Source organism: Pinus tabuliformis, chromosome 5_1, assembly GCF_031772625.1.
Source record: "Pinus tabuliformis cultivar Carrire ecotype Pingquan chromosome 5_1, CPIR1, whole genome shotgun sequence".
In the NCBI taxonomy this organism is placed as follows: Eukaryota; Viridiplantae; Streptophyta; class Pinopsida; order Pinales; family Pinaceae; genus Pinus; species Pinus tabuliformis.
The window spans coordinates 696,478,942-696,497,928 of NC_142305.1; the positions used below are offsets into that span (position 1 = coordinate 696,478,942).

At 41.8% G+C, this 18,987-nt stretch overlaps 1 protein-coding gene across 1 annotated transcript in view; it reads right to left on the minus strand.

The window, feature by feature from the left end:
• The window catches only part of LOC149166852 (Flavodoxin family protein), a 451,658-nt gene that overhangs the window by 34,144 nt on the left and 398,527 nt on the right, over positions 1-18,987 (minus strand). Inside the window, exon 10 of the mRNA XM_089432790.1 lies at positions 15,537-15,673. Coding sequence (XP_089288916.1) covers positions 15,537-15,673 — 137 coding nt within the window. The remainder of the gene's footprint in view (positions 1-15,536; positions 15,674-18,987) is intronic.

An 18,987-nucleotide genomic window follows, 5' to 3' on the forward strand; every position in this document is an offset into this window, starting at 1 on the left:
ACATCCGATGCTACCCCAAATCAACACTCTCTCTTAGCAAGGACTGTGCTCTAGTAATACTCCTCACTCAGTATTACTTTGATCATCCAGCATCGGTCCCTATGCTGATGATGAGCCTGCTGCCCACCATCCTCTACACTACTGTATCTTGTACTGCTACCCATGGTTCTGCCACTACCACTGCTGCATCTGTACGACAACTCCCTCTGCATCTGTGTTGTTGCTGGTCCTTTCTCCCAGCATGTTGTAGGGAAAAGTATCCGATTCGGATGACCCTATCCCACTCTAAGGGTGATAGTACCTCAGCAACAACTGTAAAGAAAACTACTTAAGGTTTACTTCTTTATGAAAGCAAGAGAGAATGAAGAAATGCACTAACCGTTGTCTTGCGCTTAATGTCGAATCCAAACTCTTCTCTTTGCTGCTTGCTCCTAGCTCTTTGCTCTTTTGCTGGCCCAGCTACAATGAGATCCTGCAAAATAACAAAGAAGGAAACTACAAGAAGCATGCATTCATAACTGATTCAAGGATTAGCATAAATCAAATATACAATCATCACAATACATCATTGAAACAAGTGCATATAGAAGAACCTCAATAGCTTTTATTAATGGAAGAAGTAAAGTTCTGAGAGTGTTACAACCATTGAAGGCCCCAATCCAGCAACACCTCCCAGCAGAAAGAATTTCTCCTCTTCACCTCCTTCAAGCAATCACCCAATAGTTCTATAGTGAAACCAACAGCATATCATTACTTTGCACAAAATTCCAGCCTCCTGAGCTCATAGGAGAGAGCTCAATATATAGATGAATTGAGAAAGGATGAGTCAGCTTGCAACTGATGTGTAGCTGCCTTGTGTCCTCTCTCTCTTCAGTTGATCTTCAGTTCTTGAGTCCACTTGGAGAACCTTGCTTCCACTTGGAGAAACAGAGCCTCTGACTCATCACAAGGCGAAATCCCTGATCCAAGTGTCATTTTTGGAAGATTCCAGAGCAATGACTCAGTGTGCCACTTGTCCCATCTCGCTCAGCGCAGGTGGCCTTTGTTCTACCTGCTTTGCAACGCAGGTACACCATGGAGGAGTTGAGTTTCAGCACAGAAGCCTAGTGGAGCACCTGCTTTGATTTCAGGATTGCTTGTTTTTGAGTGTTTTCAGGTGGAGAACTGATCTGAGAGCTGTTGGTTTGCTGACCTTGTTCCTCTAGGGGTAGGAACATCATGTTTAGGGACTTTGGATCCCTTGGATTATTGACAATTCATGCCTGATGCTGTAAGGCACAAAATTGTCTATAACAGATGCCCCCTAAAGTATGAGGTCGTTTATCGGGTGAAATGCTTTATTAGGAGGATCCGAAGTTCATTCAATCTGCTGAGAAGTGTCCTGTAATAAGATACAATACAATACATTATTTTTCATACTTTTTCATGATCTAGCTGAGGCGGGCATTCCCATGCTCAGCTTTATAAATTCATTTTGGTACATAGAACAGACGATCGTCTGATGGTAGACTGATAATTCTCTGCTGAAATTATCATCCTTTGAGAAGGATGATCATTTGCTGCAATGATGTACATATCAAATGTCTTTATATCCTGAATATATATCGCAGCCCGGATGGATGAAACTAGATCCGGGGTCTTCAATCTCTTCCGATCTTCACTCGATGTACAAGTCGATCCATGTGAGAATTTCTTGAAGTCGAACATGGAAAGACATCGCTTGATTACCGGTCAATGATGTAAACCGTTAACAAGCGCGAGAGGAATCACCGATAAGGATGATGACCCTCAAGGTACGGCAGTACAATTCACATGGTGGGAATAAAGGACTTGGCGTCGACCACCATGCAAAATCTTCTGGTCGAAGGTCATTGATGTATACCTGTCGCCGGAAGTGAGAAACTTGCCATTGAGGCATGCAAGCTTCAAAGTACTGAAGGGGTTGTTCCTAGATCAACTCCTTGGATAATGAGCTGATGTCGACAAGGAGCGATCCGTCAAAGGAGGGCCTTAATGAATCCCACATCAGTGACACGGAACGGAGCTAGTGATTGTGATGAGGTGAAAAACAAACTGTGATGTATGATTCAGGGTGGTGGTCATGAAATGGATAAAGGACAATGTATGGCAGTGGATGGGACACGGTTGACTCTTTGCAGAACAACATCTCTTGAACATATAACGACACTGATGTGATGGATTGGTAGCATTACCCCAAATGTGGATGGTGTGGCGAGGACCATGGTGATGAGACCGGTGAATGAAACAACCCAACCCGATGTGATACGGAGGACAAAGTGTCATGTTCAAGAGCGACTTGCTACCATTAAAGCTGTGAGGTTCTCCCAATTTTTCCCCAGTCATTGCTGACCAGTACCTCTTTATTTTTATCAAGCTTGAGGAGGATAACATATGCTTGTTCTATAACCTGCCCTTCGGGCAAGCCCATCGCTATGTTTTAACGAGCCTAGCGATAGGGAAACTTGTTCTCGTCTAAAGACAAGTTTGTCGCTATTTAATGAATTTAACGAGTCTAACGACAAGGATAACTCGGTCCTTTTCATTTTTAGAGAGTCTGAAAAGGTACATAAAGTCAACTCCAGAATTCCTTTTTCGTCATCTAATCCCTTAAGTCCGAAAAAGTATAAAACAATACAGAAGGGATGAATTTTCGATTGCTTTAACGAGCCGAACAAAACAAGCGCTCGATCTTTTTGTGCAATAATCCCTCAGGTCCAAAAAGATTAAAATCTAGAGGAGGGATAGCTCTTCCGGTCGTTTAACGAGCTGGAAGGCCAAAACTCGGCAAACTTTTCATATTTTACGAGTCAGGAGAAAAGAGCTCAAAGAAGACTCGTCTTTTGAGGAACGAGTGATAAACAGGGATAGCAGCAGATTCCAGGTACAGGTTGGAATTTTCCAATCACGGCAGTGTCACAAGGATGGCTAAGTGAAATCACTCTTCGCAGCTGTTCCTCAAAAAGGGTAAACAAACATATGGAGATGAACGATTGGCCAAATGAACGGATGGAGGTGATGGCATATAAACACGACCAATGGCTTTTAATATGGCTGTCAAAGGTTACATTTACCAAGGTTATTTACCGGTTCATTTTTTCTGGGTGAGCTTGAACTCTAGGGGAAGATTGCTCACAACTTATGTTTATTTTTTAACGAGCATGAACTATGTGCGAAAACTGCTCGGATCTTGCGTTTATTTTTTAACGAGCATGAACTGTGTGCTAAAACTGCTCGAATATACCAGTCATAATACAAGAAACGCCTCAGGTGAGATAGCTATTTTTTAAGGAGCTTTATCTCACGAAGCTATGCTCCTATTTGGCAAGTTTTGACTTTTGCCCCACATCCTTTCTTTATGCAAGCTGGAAACGGCTAATCCTACGAGTTTAACGGGTTAGACCTACAGGTTTAAAGGGAGGACCTAAAAATTTAAAAAATAAATAGTCGTCCCGCGCTTGCACTCCAAAAGGTTCGCATGCCCCCAGGTATAAAGTATAATTTCAAGGCGCTGCCTCTTTCTTACTATCCGAAAAATGGTTCTGTTCGCTGCCGCAAACTAAACTCTTTTTCCCGGCGATGTCTATCATTAGGTTGCTAAGGATGGTGACTACTTGTTGCAGCAATTTCATCTCTTTCTTTGGAGGCTGCCCCTACTTATCCTTCAAAACATATGTTTTAATGGGTGAGGCTTGCCTTCAAAGATGGTGGCTACTTGCCGCCACAAATGGATCTCCTCCCTCAGGAGAGCCTACTTTTTAGACAAAGGGAGCGAGAAGCTGATTATCTCACTCACATAACTTTGACAAAAGAACTTTATCCTAGAACAACCCTCTCTTCCTTCTTTCGGACGGGGTACGGACTAGTCCCATTCTTCTGTGGAAATTAACTTTATACCTAAGGTTTCCTCTGCCCAGGGCAGGCCAGGGTGCATGCCCCCTGGGTCCCAGTTACATCTTTCCGAATCACTCGCGTTCATCGGGAAGTAGAACCGGGGGTGGAGGCATTCCTTGAGTGAATAAACCGTTAAGGGATGGTATTTGACTATTTGCGATGCGTGATCCTGGAAATGAAAGTTGGTCTACGAGCTTGACCATTCTTCCTTCGTGCGGAAAACACATAACTCTGAAGAGTGAGGACACTATCGCCTCCATGCAATATATATAGTCTCGTCCAAGGAGTAAGTTATACACCAAGGGTCCTTGGACGACCATGACGTTCATATGAACTGTCTTCCCCTTCAATGTAACGGGAACATTGGGGAGAATCCCTAACGGGCGACTGGTTCCTTTATCAAAACCTGATAGATTTCTCATCTCAGGTAAAAGCGCCGGGGAACCCAGTGCTTTCCAAGCAATAGAGGAAAGGATACTCACAGATGCCCCTTCATCAATGATAGTTCCAGCCATCACCATTCTGTAGATTTGGACGATGATTCTGAATGGGATACTGGCTGGTAACCGGGGTCTGCCTAGTTGATTCCAATCAAAGGACACAACCAGGTTGCTTGGTGGTGGGACCGAATACACGGCCGGATACGACCCTGACGATGTTCCTTCCTGCGATAAAGGAATGGGCGCGTTGCCCTGATGCTCATCAGAGTCTGTGTTGATGAAAAGAATCTGGATGGTGTCATCCTTATTCTCTTCAGTGAGGGTGTCATTCGAAGATGAATCTTCAACGACGGTGTCATCCTTATTCTCTTCAGTGAGGGTGTCATTCGAAGATGAATCTTCAACGACGGTGTCATTTGAGGATGAAACCTCTGAAGGAAGAACCGGGTCAACTGCCGTTTCGACCTTTAGACTTTCGTCTGGTCTGGATTCAGTAGGTTCATTCTCAATGACCGACACTTCAGCTGACCACTTGATCGGGCCAGCTGGATTTTCAACTATCGAGGGACTTGGCACGAGTTTTTGGTATCCAGGAGGAAGTCGTAACGGTGAAACCGGACGATCTTCCAAAACTCTCTTCGCCTCATCTAAGAATGGACAACGGTGGATGGCGTGATCGCCTTCACACAGTCTGCAGGGTGATCTTGGTCTCCCTCTTTGTCCTTCACTCTCGCTAGTTGACGGAATGCAATCAATATGTCTATCAGAGGTTGATGCTACCGGATTGTGCAACCTGGGGGACCAGTCCCTTAGTATCCGGGGAATACAAGGACAATCACGGTGGAAGTGGGTCCCTTTGCAAATGACACATGGCGATTTAGGCCCGGTCGGTGCAGTGTGTGGATTTTTGTCAGATGTCTTTTGCTTGCCCCCAGTCGCCTTCGCCATAGGCCCCTTCTGCTTCTTTTCTCTCTTCTTCTTTTCTTTCTTCTCCATGGGAGGCTGACTTTTGCCGGCTCTACCTTGCGAAGATGAAGGATCAGAGGAAGAATTGTAAGAAGTGGAAGGCTGGTGGGTAGCTCTAGACTGGTCTGACTGTTGATTCGACTGCTCAGGATTTGTGGTGGTCTGAACTACATTAGTTGAAAAGAGCCATACAGGTAGGCCAATTGTCAATCCTGGAAGTGACAATGTGGCCATATGGGGCGCACCAACATCTCCCCAAGAGGAGAAGGGACTGGGACTTCCGCCAAGGTGACTTCCTTGGTTGGTGGGCTCCATACTTTTCAACTGAAAGATCAACGCGGGAATAATAGGTGATTATGTTCCGTTTAAAATAAATTTTATTAACGACGCTTTAGACACAACTTTGCTTTTTCATGTTTTAAGAGTCGAGAAAAAGCTAAAGATGACTCTAGTCTCCTTCGATGTTTTAACGAGCCCGAAGTGACAAATGCTCGGATGGACTTTTTCAGTTATAGAGTTTGAAAAAGGCCAAAAGAAACTACTCTGGAGTTCTAGGCAGAGGGTGTGCCAAACTTTTCGCGAAACCACAGAATACGTTTTACGGTACGGGTGGTCGATCTTCGTGAATGCTGTGTTCACTGCATCGCGATCAGTAGGGCGGCCGACACGGCTTCCTATGGATAAAGGCTTTGTTCCTATAGGGGTCTCCCAATATATACGCGATGGTACGTGGGAGCACAAGTCCGTATTAGTGCCACCGACTCTCAGGAGGAATCACCCACCTTCGTAGAGATCGACAGTCACTACATTTAACGAAGCCGGAACACGTCTCTACCTAGACCTCTATGTGTTTGCGTTATGTTTCAAAGCGTTGTTAAGTAAATTGGATTTATTTTAATGTTGATCTTGCTTAGCAGTTTGCCTTTAAGGATCACCACGAGATGTATGTAACAAATTCCTGAATGCAGTCTAAGATGAGAAGCAAACTTTTCAATCTTTCAACTTTGAAAATCTTAACTACTGAGGAGAAGAAAGGCAAATCTTTTCACACAGATCATAGAGCACACACTAATGCAACATCCTAAATCAGCATGCAAACAGTCAAATGCAAAATGCACAATGCATGTATTTTCTTTTCCCTTTCTTAATGTTAATGTATTACAAAAAGAAAGTTGTTATATAACTTTGATTTCGATTTCAAGCGAAAGTAAACAAGCTAGTCCAAAATCAAAAGACATCTTAAGATTTACTTGTTTAAACACTGGAAATGCATGAAATCAAACCACAATGACGAAAGTAAAAAGACTAATCAGCTATGGACAGCAAACAGGCTAACTCTTTAGACCAGCAAAATGCCTAACACAGGTTCAGATCTAAGAGGCCAAAGCACGACTAGTTTACTTTCGTTATGGGAAATTGTAAATGATGTAAGAAATACAAAAGAACAAGTACAATTTCGTTATATAACAGAGGCGGAATGATGGCAAGTAAGGTTGGTTTCAGAACAGGTACAAGACTGGTAACTGGCTGCAAAATCTATAGTGAAAACAGGCAAGAAAAAGGGAGGAAACCCCAAATGCACAAGGCAAAATTGGGCCAACGCAGGTGCTGCACAGCCAGTCTGGCTCTCAGCGCAGGTAGCCCCTTCGGAACCTGCGTTGCAAAGCAGGTAGCCTGTGTACTACCTGCTTTGGAAAACGAAAGTTGCGTTTTCTCAGTTTCCGGGTCACAATTTTCTCAAAAATTCACAGTTTTTGCTCAAATCAGAAGCTATCAGTCAAGCACACACTAAGGGATGACAAGGAAGATGAAAAGCTATCACTAAGAGCTTACAAGGATCCTTGTAGATCAGCTCTTCAAATCATGAACATGCTCAGAAATGAGCTAGAGTAGCTGCCCTCTACTTCGCTTTTGATATAGTCAAAAGCTTTTCGATTTGGTACTCTTTTGTTTAGGAAATGAATAGCAAAATACTACAAACAATCAAACAGATACGGTCCCCAGTGGAGTCGCCAGTTTGTTGTAGGGAAAAGTATCCGATTCGGATGACCCTATCCCACTCTAAGGGTGATAGTACCTCAGCAACAACTGTAAAGAAAACTACTTAAGGTTTACTTCTTTATGAAAGCAAGAGAGAATGAAGAAATGCACTAACCGTTGTCTTGCACTTAATGTCGAATCCAAACTCTTCTCTTTGCTGCTTGCTCCTAGCTCTTTGCTCTTTTGCTGGCCCAGCTACAATGAGATCCTGCAAAATAACAAAGAAGGAAACTACAAGAAGCATGCATTCATAATTGATTCAAGGATTAGCATAAATCAAATATACAATCATCACAATACATCATTGAAACAAGTGCATATAGAAGAACCTCAATAGCTTTTATTAATGGAAGAAGTAAAGTTCTGAGAGTGTTACAACCATTGAAGGCCCCAATCCAGCAACACCTCCCAGCAGAAAGAATTTCTCCTCTTCACCTCCTTCAAGTAATCACCCAATAGTTCTATAGTGAAACCAACAGCATATCATTACTTTGCACAAAATTCCAGCCTCCTGAGCTCATAGGAGAGAGCTCAATATATAGATGAATTGAGAAAGGGTGAGTCAGCTTGCAACTGATGTGTAGCTTCCTTGTGTCCTCTCTCTCTTCAGTTGATCTTCAGTTCTTGAGTCCACTTGGAGAACCTTGCTTCCACTTGGAGAAACAGAGCCTCTGACTCATCACAAGGCGAAATCCCTGATCCAAGTGTCATTTTTGGAAGATTCCAGAGCAATGACTCAGTGTGCCACTTGTCCCATCTCGCTCAGCGCAGGTGGCCTTTGTTATACCTGCTTTGCAACGCAGGTACACCATGGAGGAGTTGAGTTTCAGCGCAGAAGCCTAGTGGAGCACCTGCTTTGATTTCAGGATTGCTTGTTTTTGAGTGTTTTCAGGTGGAGAACTGATCTGAGAGCCGTTGGTTTGCTGACCTTGTTCCTCTAGGGGTAGGAACATCATGTTTAGGGACTTTGGATCCCTTGGATTATTGACAATTCATGCCTGATGCTGTAAGGCACAAAATTGTCTATAACACAGCACTGCATCCGCATTGCACCTCCTCTCATCATGTTGCATCGTGTTGCCCACTGCTGCACCGCAACTCAGTTACTGAGAAGTAAGTAACTGATCTCCCAACTGACCTCCCTATTGGGCTAGAAACACCCACTGATGCTGAAGCTCCCTTTGCTGTTGATAAGTGCTCCCTCTTTGACCTCTGCACTGTTGCAACAACTCCCTGCATCTCACACCATTGCACACCTCTCTGTGCCATCTTGCACTAATGCAACACTCCCGTGCCTCTCGCACTACTGCAGCCCGCTTTGTCTTGGCACTCCTTCACTGTATCTCTCTCTGCCGCTCCATCTGCATCCATCTCTACCCACATCAGCCAGTCCTGCTACTCCTCTTCGGGGCTCCCATAGCAAGGTCTAATCCAAGAGGCTGGGTACCTCTAGTATCCTGCCCCTCATCGCCTGTAGTTCGCCTGGCTACAGCTCGATGTCTCCCCACATCCGCTCAAGTGGTGCGTGTGCACTCGTGGCACAGTCTTCGTCTGTCAAAACTTCCTTCTCTTCCCTTGCTGGTGCTGCCTTAGTCTCGGAAGACTCTCCCTTACTCTTCTTCCTTGGACACTGGGTCGCATAATGACCCAACTCCCCACAGTGGAAGCACTTGATCTTGGAGAGATCCTTCTTCTTCCGCTTTTCCTGCTTTCCCTCAGATGCCAGGGAAACATCTTCCTCCTCCTGCTTGACTTTGATCCCCTTGCTACGGCTATGCGTCTTCGACTGTCGTCTGATTTCTTCTTGGCGAAGAGCAACCCACATCTCATCCCAAGGTGTAAGTGTCTCTCTACCCAATATACTCTGGACAAATACCTCCCAGTCTTCTAAGACTGCATTCAGGGTTGTCCTCACCATCAATTCCTGATCTAGTGTGGCTTTTATAGCAGTCAACTGATCTTGGATCTCGTTCAGTCCTCTGAGGAAGGTATCAATTGACTCTCCCTTCTTCATATGATATAACCTCAATTGATTCTCTAGTAACATTCTTCTTTGCACAGAAGTATGCTGATACAATTTCTTGAGGGCCTCTCACATCTCATATGCCGTTTCCTTCTTAGCAATGTGTGGTACTACATGGTCCTTGACCCCGTCAAGGATGATGCTCTTGGCCCTCGCCATTGCCTCCTCGTACTTGTCGTTATCATTGGGGTCGACTGGGATAGCTATAACCTTTAAGGCAAAGTTCTTGACACGATTTCTATCAAGTACAGATAAGATTCTGGCCTTCCAAACTACGAAGTTCGACGCTCTGTCCAATCTGTCTTGGTCTCTTACTCCGTGTAGTGCCATGATGCTCTTCTACTTCCCTCCTGGAAGTTCTTGATCTGACTCCCTCTGAGTCTCGATTTCCCTCCTGGAAATCCTCTTGCCGATGTCGAGATGCCCCCTACTCTGATCGTCTATGCAACCACACCACTGATGCAGGTTTCTCGGCTAGAAATCCTTGGTAGCAACTCCCTCCTCTTGGCCTTGCCCTGTGTCAAGTACTGTTCTGACTATAGTACCTCACCAGCTCCACTCTGCAATATTCCCACAGCCCTCTAAACTCCAGCAACCTAAAGGTGAGAGCTCTTAGGCTCTGTGCAATCCTGCCACCAGCAACCCGACCTCCTCAGCCAACTGTGTCGGCCCTCCTAGCTTCTGCGTGGCTTTGCGTGAGGCTCCCTTTGCCTTCCTTAGCCTCTACGTTGCTTATTCTTGGCTCACCCTTGATGACGCAGGCACTGCATCACCCTTCCCTTCTCGCTGCTTTGCTAGAAACAGCGTTTGTCACCTTGGGACAACTGTTTTCTGCTGCTATTGATCCGCTTCGCTGATGTCCTCAGTCCTCCTGTGATCTGCAATCACACTTCGATACCATGTTGAAGTTTCTAAGTCTACCAGTTAGAAACCCTCCATGCACTTTATCTGATTTATTCCTACCTACTTGTTTTGTTACTTAACAAGTTATTTACAACGTAAATACTGAAAATAAACACTAGTGCATGCTCAACATATTACAGATCAACAACTGAAGGAAACAAAAGCAATCACACCAAATGCCACCGTTATTTTTGGAACAATGTCCCCAGAAAAACCCAATGTGGGAAAACTAGTGCAACTATCTGAGGGTTTTCTTATTAAGCAATATCAAAGTACAATCTGGGTGCCAAAACCGGCCTACCCAACAAAGAATTTCCTTGGCAATAATACCTCTGAGTTTGAGACAAATTTCCCGGCTGAAACCCCGGATAATCCTTCTGGAAGCTCCTCAGCTCCAATCTGCCCCAGAAACCCTAGCGTCTGCCTTTCTGGACTGTGTTAGCCCCTCTTTGCCCAGCGCTGGCCCTGTGTCACCCTGAATGGGTCTGTGTCAGCCTTAGGAGGCCCTGCATCAGCCTTCTGGCCCTATACGTCAACAACGCTGGCCTCTTTGAGGCTCTACGCAACTCCCGACTACCTCTACATGGCCCTGCGTGAGCTCTGGCTGCTACTGCGTCACTCTCCCCGACTACTACGCTGCTCTTCCGACACTATCTCTGCCTCTTTGTCTCTCTGTACTCAATGCCCCTCGACTGCAACCAGTGCTTTTAAACCCAATCGGCTCGGAACCGACTCGGCCGAGTTGATCCGAGTTGGTCAAAAAAATTTCAACCTGGCCATTGAACCGGTTTGGCCAGACGGGTTAATACCGAGCCGACCGAGTCCATATCAATCCGACCGGGTTACATACAGCAGCCAGTGAACCCAAAAAACGGCTTTTTTTAATATTTTTTTTATTTTTGGGGACTCCCTGGGCTTCCCTGTCTAACTCATGGGTTTCCCTGTCTGACTCTGATCCCTAGTATTGATATGCTATTCATGGTAATGTTAAATTCTTAAAGTAAAAGTGACATTCTCCTTAATCTTCATTTTCATCCTTTTACTTAAATTTTTAACATTACCATGAAATGACTCAGGATGTTTGAGAGTGGTTCCGGCCTCATTGGATTTCATATGGAGAAAGTAGAATTTTAGATTTCATTCAAAATCCAGCAGACTTATCAGTTTTTTAGGATTTCAGGATTGGGGGATTGCAATGTTTCCATTGAATTTTGTCATGTATTAGGGTATGGAACTCGTATTTAATCAAGAGCACCAATCCCTCTATGTACCTTGATGTTAGTGACATTGGTTGTCGAACTCCTCCAGGATTCGCTCCCAAACCGGGAGCTTCTGAAAATGTTGCTCCCGCTCCCCACTTTCGCTCCCACTCCCAAGTAACACTGAGCCAGATGATGTTGGCAACTCTAGCAGTAGCCAGTAGTACTGGTCACAGACTTTTGTTGTAGAGGCCATTTCTAGCCTCCTTGGTTATGTGTTTTTGTTTTGATCTCGATTCTCTATATCATCATCGTGTATGTATTGGACAGTGCACTGGGTGCCATTTTGATATAATGGATATATTCATGAGCCTACTTTGATCATATGTTGTCTTCCATCTATATTCTAATGCTGTGTGTTTGGAAACATGAATGAAAATATTTAAAATTATGTGTTTTTATAAAAAATAAATATTTAATGTATTTTTTACAATGACCGAGTCATTGAAATCGAGTCGGCCAAGTCGATATAGAGTCGAAGTCAGAGTCGGAGTCGACCCTCGGTCGAGTTGGATTTTTAAAACAAACCCCGCTCTAGAGAATAGAATGACTGATCACTCTAGTGTACTCTCCAAGTGACTCTCAAGCCTTATACTTTTCTCGTTGACATCAACGACTGAGATTAAGTCCCTAATCAATATTTAAGATTAGATCTGGCTTGATCCATGTCTTTTGGACCATTCTAACACAGTTTCATATTAATACACATTAATATTTTATTTTCCCTAAGTTTAGACCTAGGGACTCCATTAAAAATATTAATTATTTTAATATCTCCTGAACTGTTTAGAATCTGCCCAAACCCTTTTTGGGTATTGGAGATCTTATGTGCCCCAACCTCTCCACCAAATTTCGTGGCTAGAGCACATCCGATGCTACCCCAAATCAGCATGTATGAGGGCATTGTTACCCACTACTTGTGGGTGACACCCATAGGAGAATTTTTTCTCCTAGAAGGTTCTCAGTCAGCAGCCAGTAGCCCCTTGCAGCCACTAGATAACTTGGTGTGCCACCATCCCCGCCACATGAGCTAGCCATTATGTGCCCTTGCCCATCTATTATGAATCATGATTGTATGTTTGAAGGTGGGCCTTCCAACCTTGAAGGTATGGTTTTCATTATGTAGTTGGGTACTTTTGTTTACTTATCATGGACACTTTTGGGCATGGATTAGTGGGGGGGATTTGGCGGAAAGAATGGGCTTGGTTTGTACTCTAGTCCCCTCTGTCCAACTTTGTGGTTAGCCTTGTATCCTAGTCCAATGGGTTTTCTTTTATTGGCTACTAGCTTTAAGAGTGCCACTACATGGGAAATCTTGATTTTGGTTGTGTGGTCCCGCTTCTCGACACCACATACATCACTCCCTTCGCTCATTATGACCCCTTTTCACATATTTCCCATTTGGGTCCACATTTGTCCATTGGTTCCATAAGGAGTTAGCCTTCCTCCTCCCCTTGTCCACACTTTGGGTTGGGCTTGGAACGATGCCCCGAAGGTTGATGCAACTAAAAACAAAGTAAAAAGCATAATTTGGCCACTCTCAATAGGAAATGTACCATAAGATGCAAAAGATGACCGAGACATACAGATTCAGCACCTGGTCAAAAGCCAAACATGAGCTCTACCCCCATCATTATGGACATCACCCTTGTTCCTAGGGTTCCCTATATTGGCCCCCTACATCATTAAGGAACCCATGATTGTCCCATGCTCCAACCCCTAGTGGGCGATGAACTGCCCAACCTTAAGGGGGTATTCGCTGCTATATCATTCACATTATGCTCTCATCCCCTGGAGCCCCGAGCAGTTTTAAAAGAAAAATTGATAAAATGCAGAAGGCATATGAAGAAGGGTGGAAATACAAAGGTCGGTGTAACTCATGTACCACAATTGCTCCTTCCTGCATTCATACACCCAAGTGTGGGCTTCCCTTATCTTAGATACCCTAAGACCCTTGTACTATGGCATGTGGCTTGGAGCCTTCCGCTAATGCCCCACTCTGTTCCTTCATAATATCACATGACACTTGCCACTTGATGGATGTACCATGGATCTGTCAAACCCTTCCTAGTAGCTTTATCATGTGCTATATAGCCTACAGGTATCTAATAACTTATACAACTATACAACCTACAGATTACTAATAAGTGATCCGACTAAAAATCTAACTAGAATATTTAAAAAAAACCAAAATCTCTAATGTTATTTGCTTGGGATTCAACGTGTGAGAGCTAGTTGACATGGTGTTCGCTTTAATAGCATTGGATCCATTTACGTGGCAGATCCTATGTGGATATGGGTGGATTTGTATCTGTGTCCATATCCGAAATGGGGATCCGCAAATCCATCATCAAAACCCCGTGGATCTGGTGACATAGGTTTGTGGTCATCTTTAACCCATCATCAGGGAGCACTTCTACTTTGCAAAAGATTTCAGCTTCTAGCTAGATTCAGAATTGTTCTAGAAACTACTTTGATCCAAGTTTCAGAGTTGGTGGTCATCCTTAAACCACCACTGGTAGAAACACATGTAGCCAGTGCAGAGAGTTACTCATACCTTTACTTACATAAACCATTAGAACATTTTTATGACACTGAATTAACCTATTAAAAATTCTATGTGAGTGCCAAGGTGGTCCACAATGACAGTGCATCTTTTTCTAAGCAATAACCAAGATAGTGTTTTGGCTAGAAGTATTTGCAAGTCTAATTAGAAGGCAAGGAGAGTGATGTAATGATAAGAAACCAGCACAAAGATATTCTTAAGATAAAGTAATACTATCGGATTATGAAGAACCCAAGTGAATTCAATTCTGAATGCAACATTAACCCAAAATATGAAGATTTGGGAAATAGCCAAAGAGTGCAATGTAAGGTTATAAATTAAATGAACACTTGGGAATAGTAAAATTTAAAGGTCAATCAATGTGTTAAGAAAGCCCTAAATTTCCTGCAGTAATTTGTATCAAAAGTTGTGATATAAAGAGCATTGCATAAATAATAATTTTTTAAACAATAACAACAGCACATAAGTACCCTTTACTTGTTTCGACTTGTCAAACAAACTCTGACTCAAATATATATATGGTTTAATGATATGGATTGAAATATGACCAGAAAAAACCTTTTAAATCATTTTAATTATCATTTGTTTACAGCAACATTCATCAAATTGAACAAGAAAACATAATAACATTTCACTCCAGGATACTTTTGATTAAAAAATCAAAATTTTCCATCTGTAGGTTTAGGCTTCTGGACTTCTAGACTTTACACTAACAAGAAAAGATAATTCTCTGAAATTTGAATTTTCAATCATAGAAACAGCACAAGAAGAAAACAAGATTTTACCGATGTAGCCATCACTCCTGCTTACCTTTCCTCCTTTTCAAAATAATTATATATTCAAAAAATAAGATATGTTATGGAACAATATACATTGAAATCTTGCATTGCTGTTTTAAGTGGCAGGCACACAGCTTGTGTATTAAAAATGACAAAATTAGAGTCATGCCTGATAGTAATTTCTAAGAGATGAGTCAGATGACTCAATAAAACGAAATATAAGCAGAGAAACCTCAAGATCTTTGAAAGTTTCAAGATAAAAATATCTGCGAATTTTGAAAGGAAATCAGCTCATGTTCCTCGCATGGATAAAGTTGGGTTGATTGCGAAGAATCAACAGAAGACGGTTGATTTGCATCCTCTAACATTCAACTCTGAATTTTCCATTTGCTCTCAGCTTGGCAGTGATTTTACCACTGTCCAAGGCACGTAAACCATGCAGTTCAAAGGTCGGGCATATAATTTCAATTCCAAACACTCATCTGAAGCTTCTGCTACTTAGAGTAGACACTGAAACTTCTGAACATACCTTGTATATGTTTTTGACAAGTCACTTTAATAAAGAAAACATGAAACAACAAAAGCAGATTTTGAAAGCATCTATAAGCAATTGATTACAAAAGAGATTGCATATAGAAAACATCTTACCTCAAAGAAATATCGACGAGGTGAAGCAGATGCAATATCCATGGTAGATTCCACTAGTGTTCTCAATTTGACAGGTGTTTGACTGGGAAGAGATTCCTTATCTATTCCTTGAAAAGGTTTTGAACTATTTGTAGCTTCTACCTGTACATCACAGCTTCGGAAAATGTAAAATGTTCACTTTTAAATCATTGTATACACAAATTCTATAATAAGAACCTTAAACCTTTGTCCATTTTTATAAGGCAAGAAACAAACAACGATATGACTAATGGCAGTGAACATTAAAAGGATCCAAGGCCAGAAATTATGGCTATTTACAAGTATATTAATTACTTCAATTAAACATGACCTAATAATATGTTTAGCTAACCCAACAGTTGAAAGAGTTGGAAATTTAGCTAACAATAATTAAATTTATTGGTTTTTCCCTAAGAAGAGGGGTTTTGCCCTGGAGTGCCTACATCTCGTGTTCTTTTGTTGTGTTCGTGATCTTCATAATAAGTGCAAATAAAAATTAACAAGGAACATGACAAGAAAATGTCAAGAAAGAGAATTCAAATTAAATAAACCCTAACTATGCTGCCCTAAGGATTTCTGAACATGGTATCAGAGGTAAGCTTACAGGAATAGGCAGCCGGAGTATCACAAGAAGAGTTTCGTACTGCTCTAAGGATTATTCAAAATCAAGCATTTGTGGACTGTCTATAATAGTCCTGAAATTCATTCCATCCAAAAGGAGGTCTGAACAAATTAAAGGACCATTCTAGATCACTGCATACATCTCAGAAACTAATCTGAAGTTCTGTGCGTGAGATCTGAGGAACTTGTAATTTTCATGAAGTGCATAGAAAAGAGACCTAACCAGAAGTCTGAAATTGAAACCTCAGAGACCTAAAATCAAACTTGCAGGCCATCAAAGGATACACCTTGTAGTAAAATCAAGACCGAATCTTATAGAAGCAAAACCAAACTATTTAAAAAGCATATTTATGGGCCTATTAAAATATCTAGATCATTGCAATTGGACTGAAGACCTAGGCCAGAGGTCCGAAATGATTAAGAGAGCAAACCTTTAACCAGTAAAGGGATCTGCCTAACAGAGAAAGGAAAAGCCGAAATTTTGAAAAGCATATTAGGCCTATTTGTAAGACCTACTTCAGTGGTTGTCAAAATCCTAACAATTTATTAACCCTTCCATTCATCAAAATAATGAAATATTGAAGACGAAACTAATTCACAGTCTTGGAGAAGTTTCAAAGCCTCTGTACAATATAGTTTTGTGCACTAAAGAAGGCTACAGGAATCTCAAAAATACTGAAAGAAGTTATTTGTGCATAGTCTACCATTGAGCAAGCTACAGTTAAGTCTAGAAAAGTTGCAGCTACAGCTAAGTCACCTTGCAAAGAGCATCTTGAAGGCAGCACTGAAGGACGTATAACTTGGGGAGCAGTCACTTTCAAGAAAGGGTGAGGTAAGGCTGATATAACATACATGTATAACATAAACATGTTCATTTGTGAGTTTTTATTTAAAGCTCTATATACAAATATGCAATAGGGGTTTTCTATATGTTTTAAGTTTAAGGTTTGTAGTCTTATATTTGGATTATAAACCCTACATGGATATTAATTAGAGATCCCTATTCAAAAACCCTAACCCTATTCTATTTTGTTCCCTCATAGAAACCCTAGCCTTTAGTCTTTAGGGTTTGTAGGTAGTCTAGGGAGAAATAGCAATCCCTAGTAAGGATAGAATTGGATTTGAGATTCAAATCCTAGAGTCGATGTTTTGAAAAGTAACATCATGAGACTTCGGTTTTGGATCTGGAAACCCTAGGAATTCTCCCTCTCTAAAGATTCCAGAGATTAATCAAATTGTCTTCATGCTTCGTACTTGTATATTTTGCTTGGCGGTACATGTCTATAAATGTTGCAGGCACTTCATAAGTAAGATATATTGATCTTATGAAGTGTAAAGACTTGGTACTCAAGTTAAATCCTTGGGCACTTTGATAAAAGTAGACTCATATGGAGATGGACCATGAAGATGTAATAATAAGAGGGAGCCCTTTCAAGTTTGTAGAAGAAGCAACTCAGGGTATGTTTAAAATTCTAAGATTTGTAGCAGGTCCCCATCATATGGGCAGGTACGATCATTATCTTTAAAACCTATTTAAGCTATTGACTCTCTCATCTATAAGGTTTTGCTATAGAATCATGAAGACTCTTATATTGCTAAGGTGTTTGATCTTTAGATTAAATAAACCCTTGTCATACTATCTTTTGCTATTTGTTCATTTTGGTAAAACCCTAGCCTTTTGATTTTTAGGGTTTGTTGATGGTATCTTGGGCACTCGATGAAACCCTTGCTTCTTAGGGTTTGATGAATTAGGGATTATGACAAAACCCTTGTAATAGTTAATGTAAGACCCTAGGAATGAAACCCTAGTTGTATATGCTTCCATATGGTTGAAACCCTAACTTGGTCTAGTTTGTTGAAGGAAATGTAACTAGGTTCAATCTTCATAAATGTACTTTTCGTATTTGTATTTAGTCAAGAAAAGAAATATTATGTTATAATATATGTCAATGAGTTTCTTTCTCATTGAAATAGGTCTAGCACATGTTTAAGTGCTATAGGTGAGTCAAAGAGTCAAAAGAATTATGTTAAAGACCTTAAGGGTATGTTACATTATGTATAAGAGTCAAAGAAGTCACCTCCAAGCAAAGTCAAGTCTCCTCCTAGCAAAGACACCATCAAAAGAAGCAATGGCACCATTAAAAGCACCCATCGAAGCAAAGGAAGCCAAGTCAGCCTCAACGCAACAAGACAACCTACAAGTCGGACTAAAGGAGGGATAGTCCTCTATATACAGAGGTTGTCCACTCCTCCAAAGGGAACACAATCATCTCTAAAATCAGCGAGCAAGTGAATTCAAATAAAAGGTTGAAAAGTCAAGTCTCAAGGAGCCTCTAGTGCAACGAAGGAGGAAATATAACCAAAGTATAAAGGACTGTTTTAGGGTGAAATCGCAGTCACATGTGCGAGGAATAGGAGGGTTGTCTACAGTCACTATAGTAGCAACATTAAAGTTTCTCATCTCTCATCATTTGGGCTACAAACTAAGCCTCCTATCCAAGCGAAGAAGCAAGGACCTCAAGGGAAGGAAAAAGGAGCTATATAACATCAACAAGAACTCTCACACGTGTGAGAATTAGGGTTGCAGTGCTGTCACACTAGGCCTACCATTATACATCAAGAAGGGACTCGATTGATCAAAAGGAGTATTATTAGGTGAATGATATCACTAAGGATAAGTATCTCTTCTAGAAGGACTGCTAACAGTGGAAGGAAGAATGAAATGTCGGAAGGAGGACGAAGTGCCGAAAGAAGGTGGGCAAAGTGTGGAGGAGACATAGTGCAGAGAAAAGGAAGGACCTGACTTGTGTTT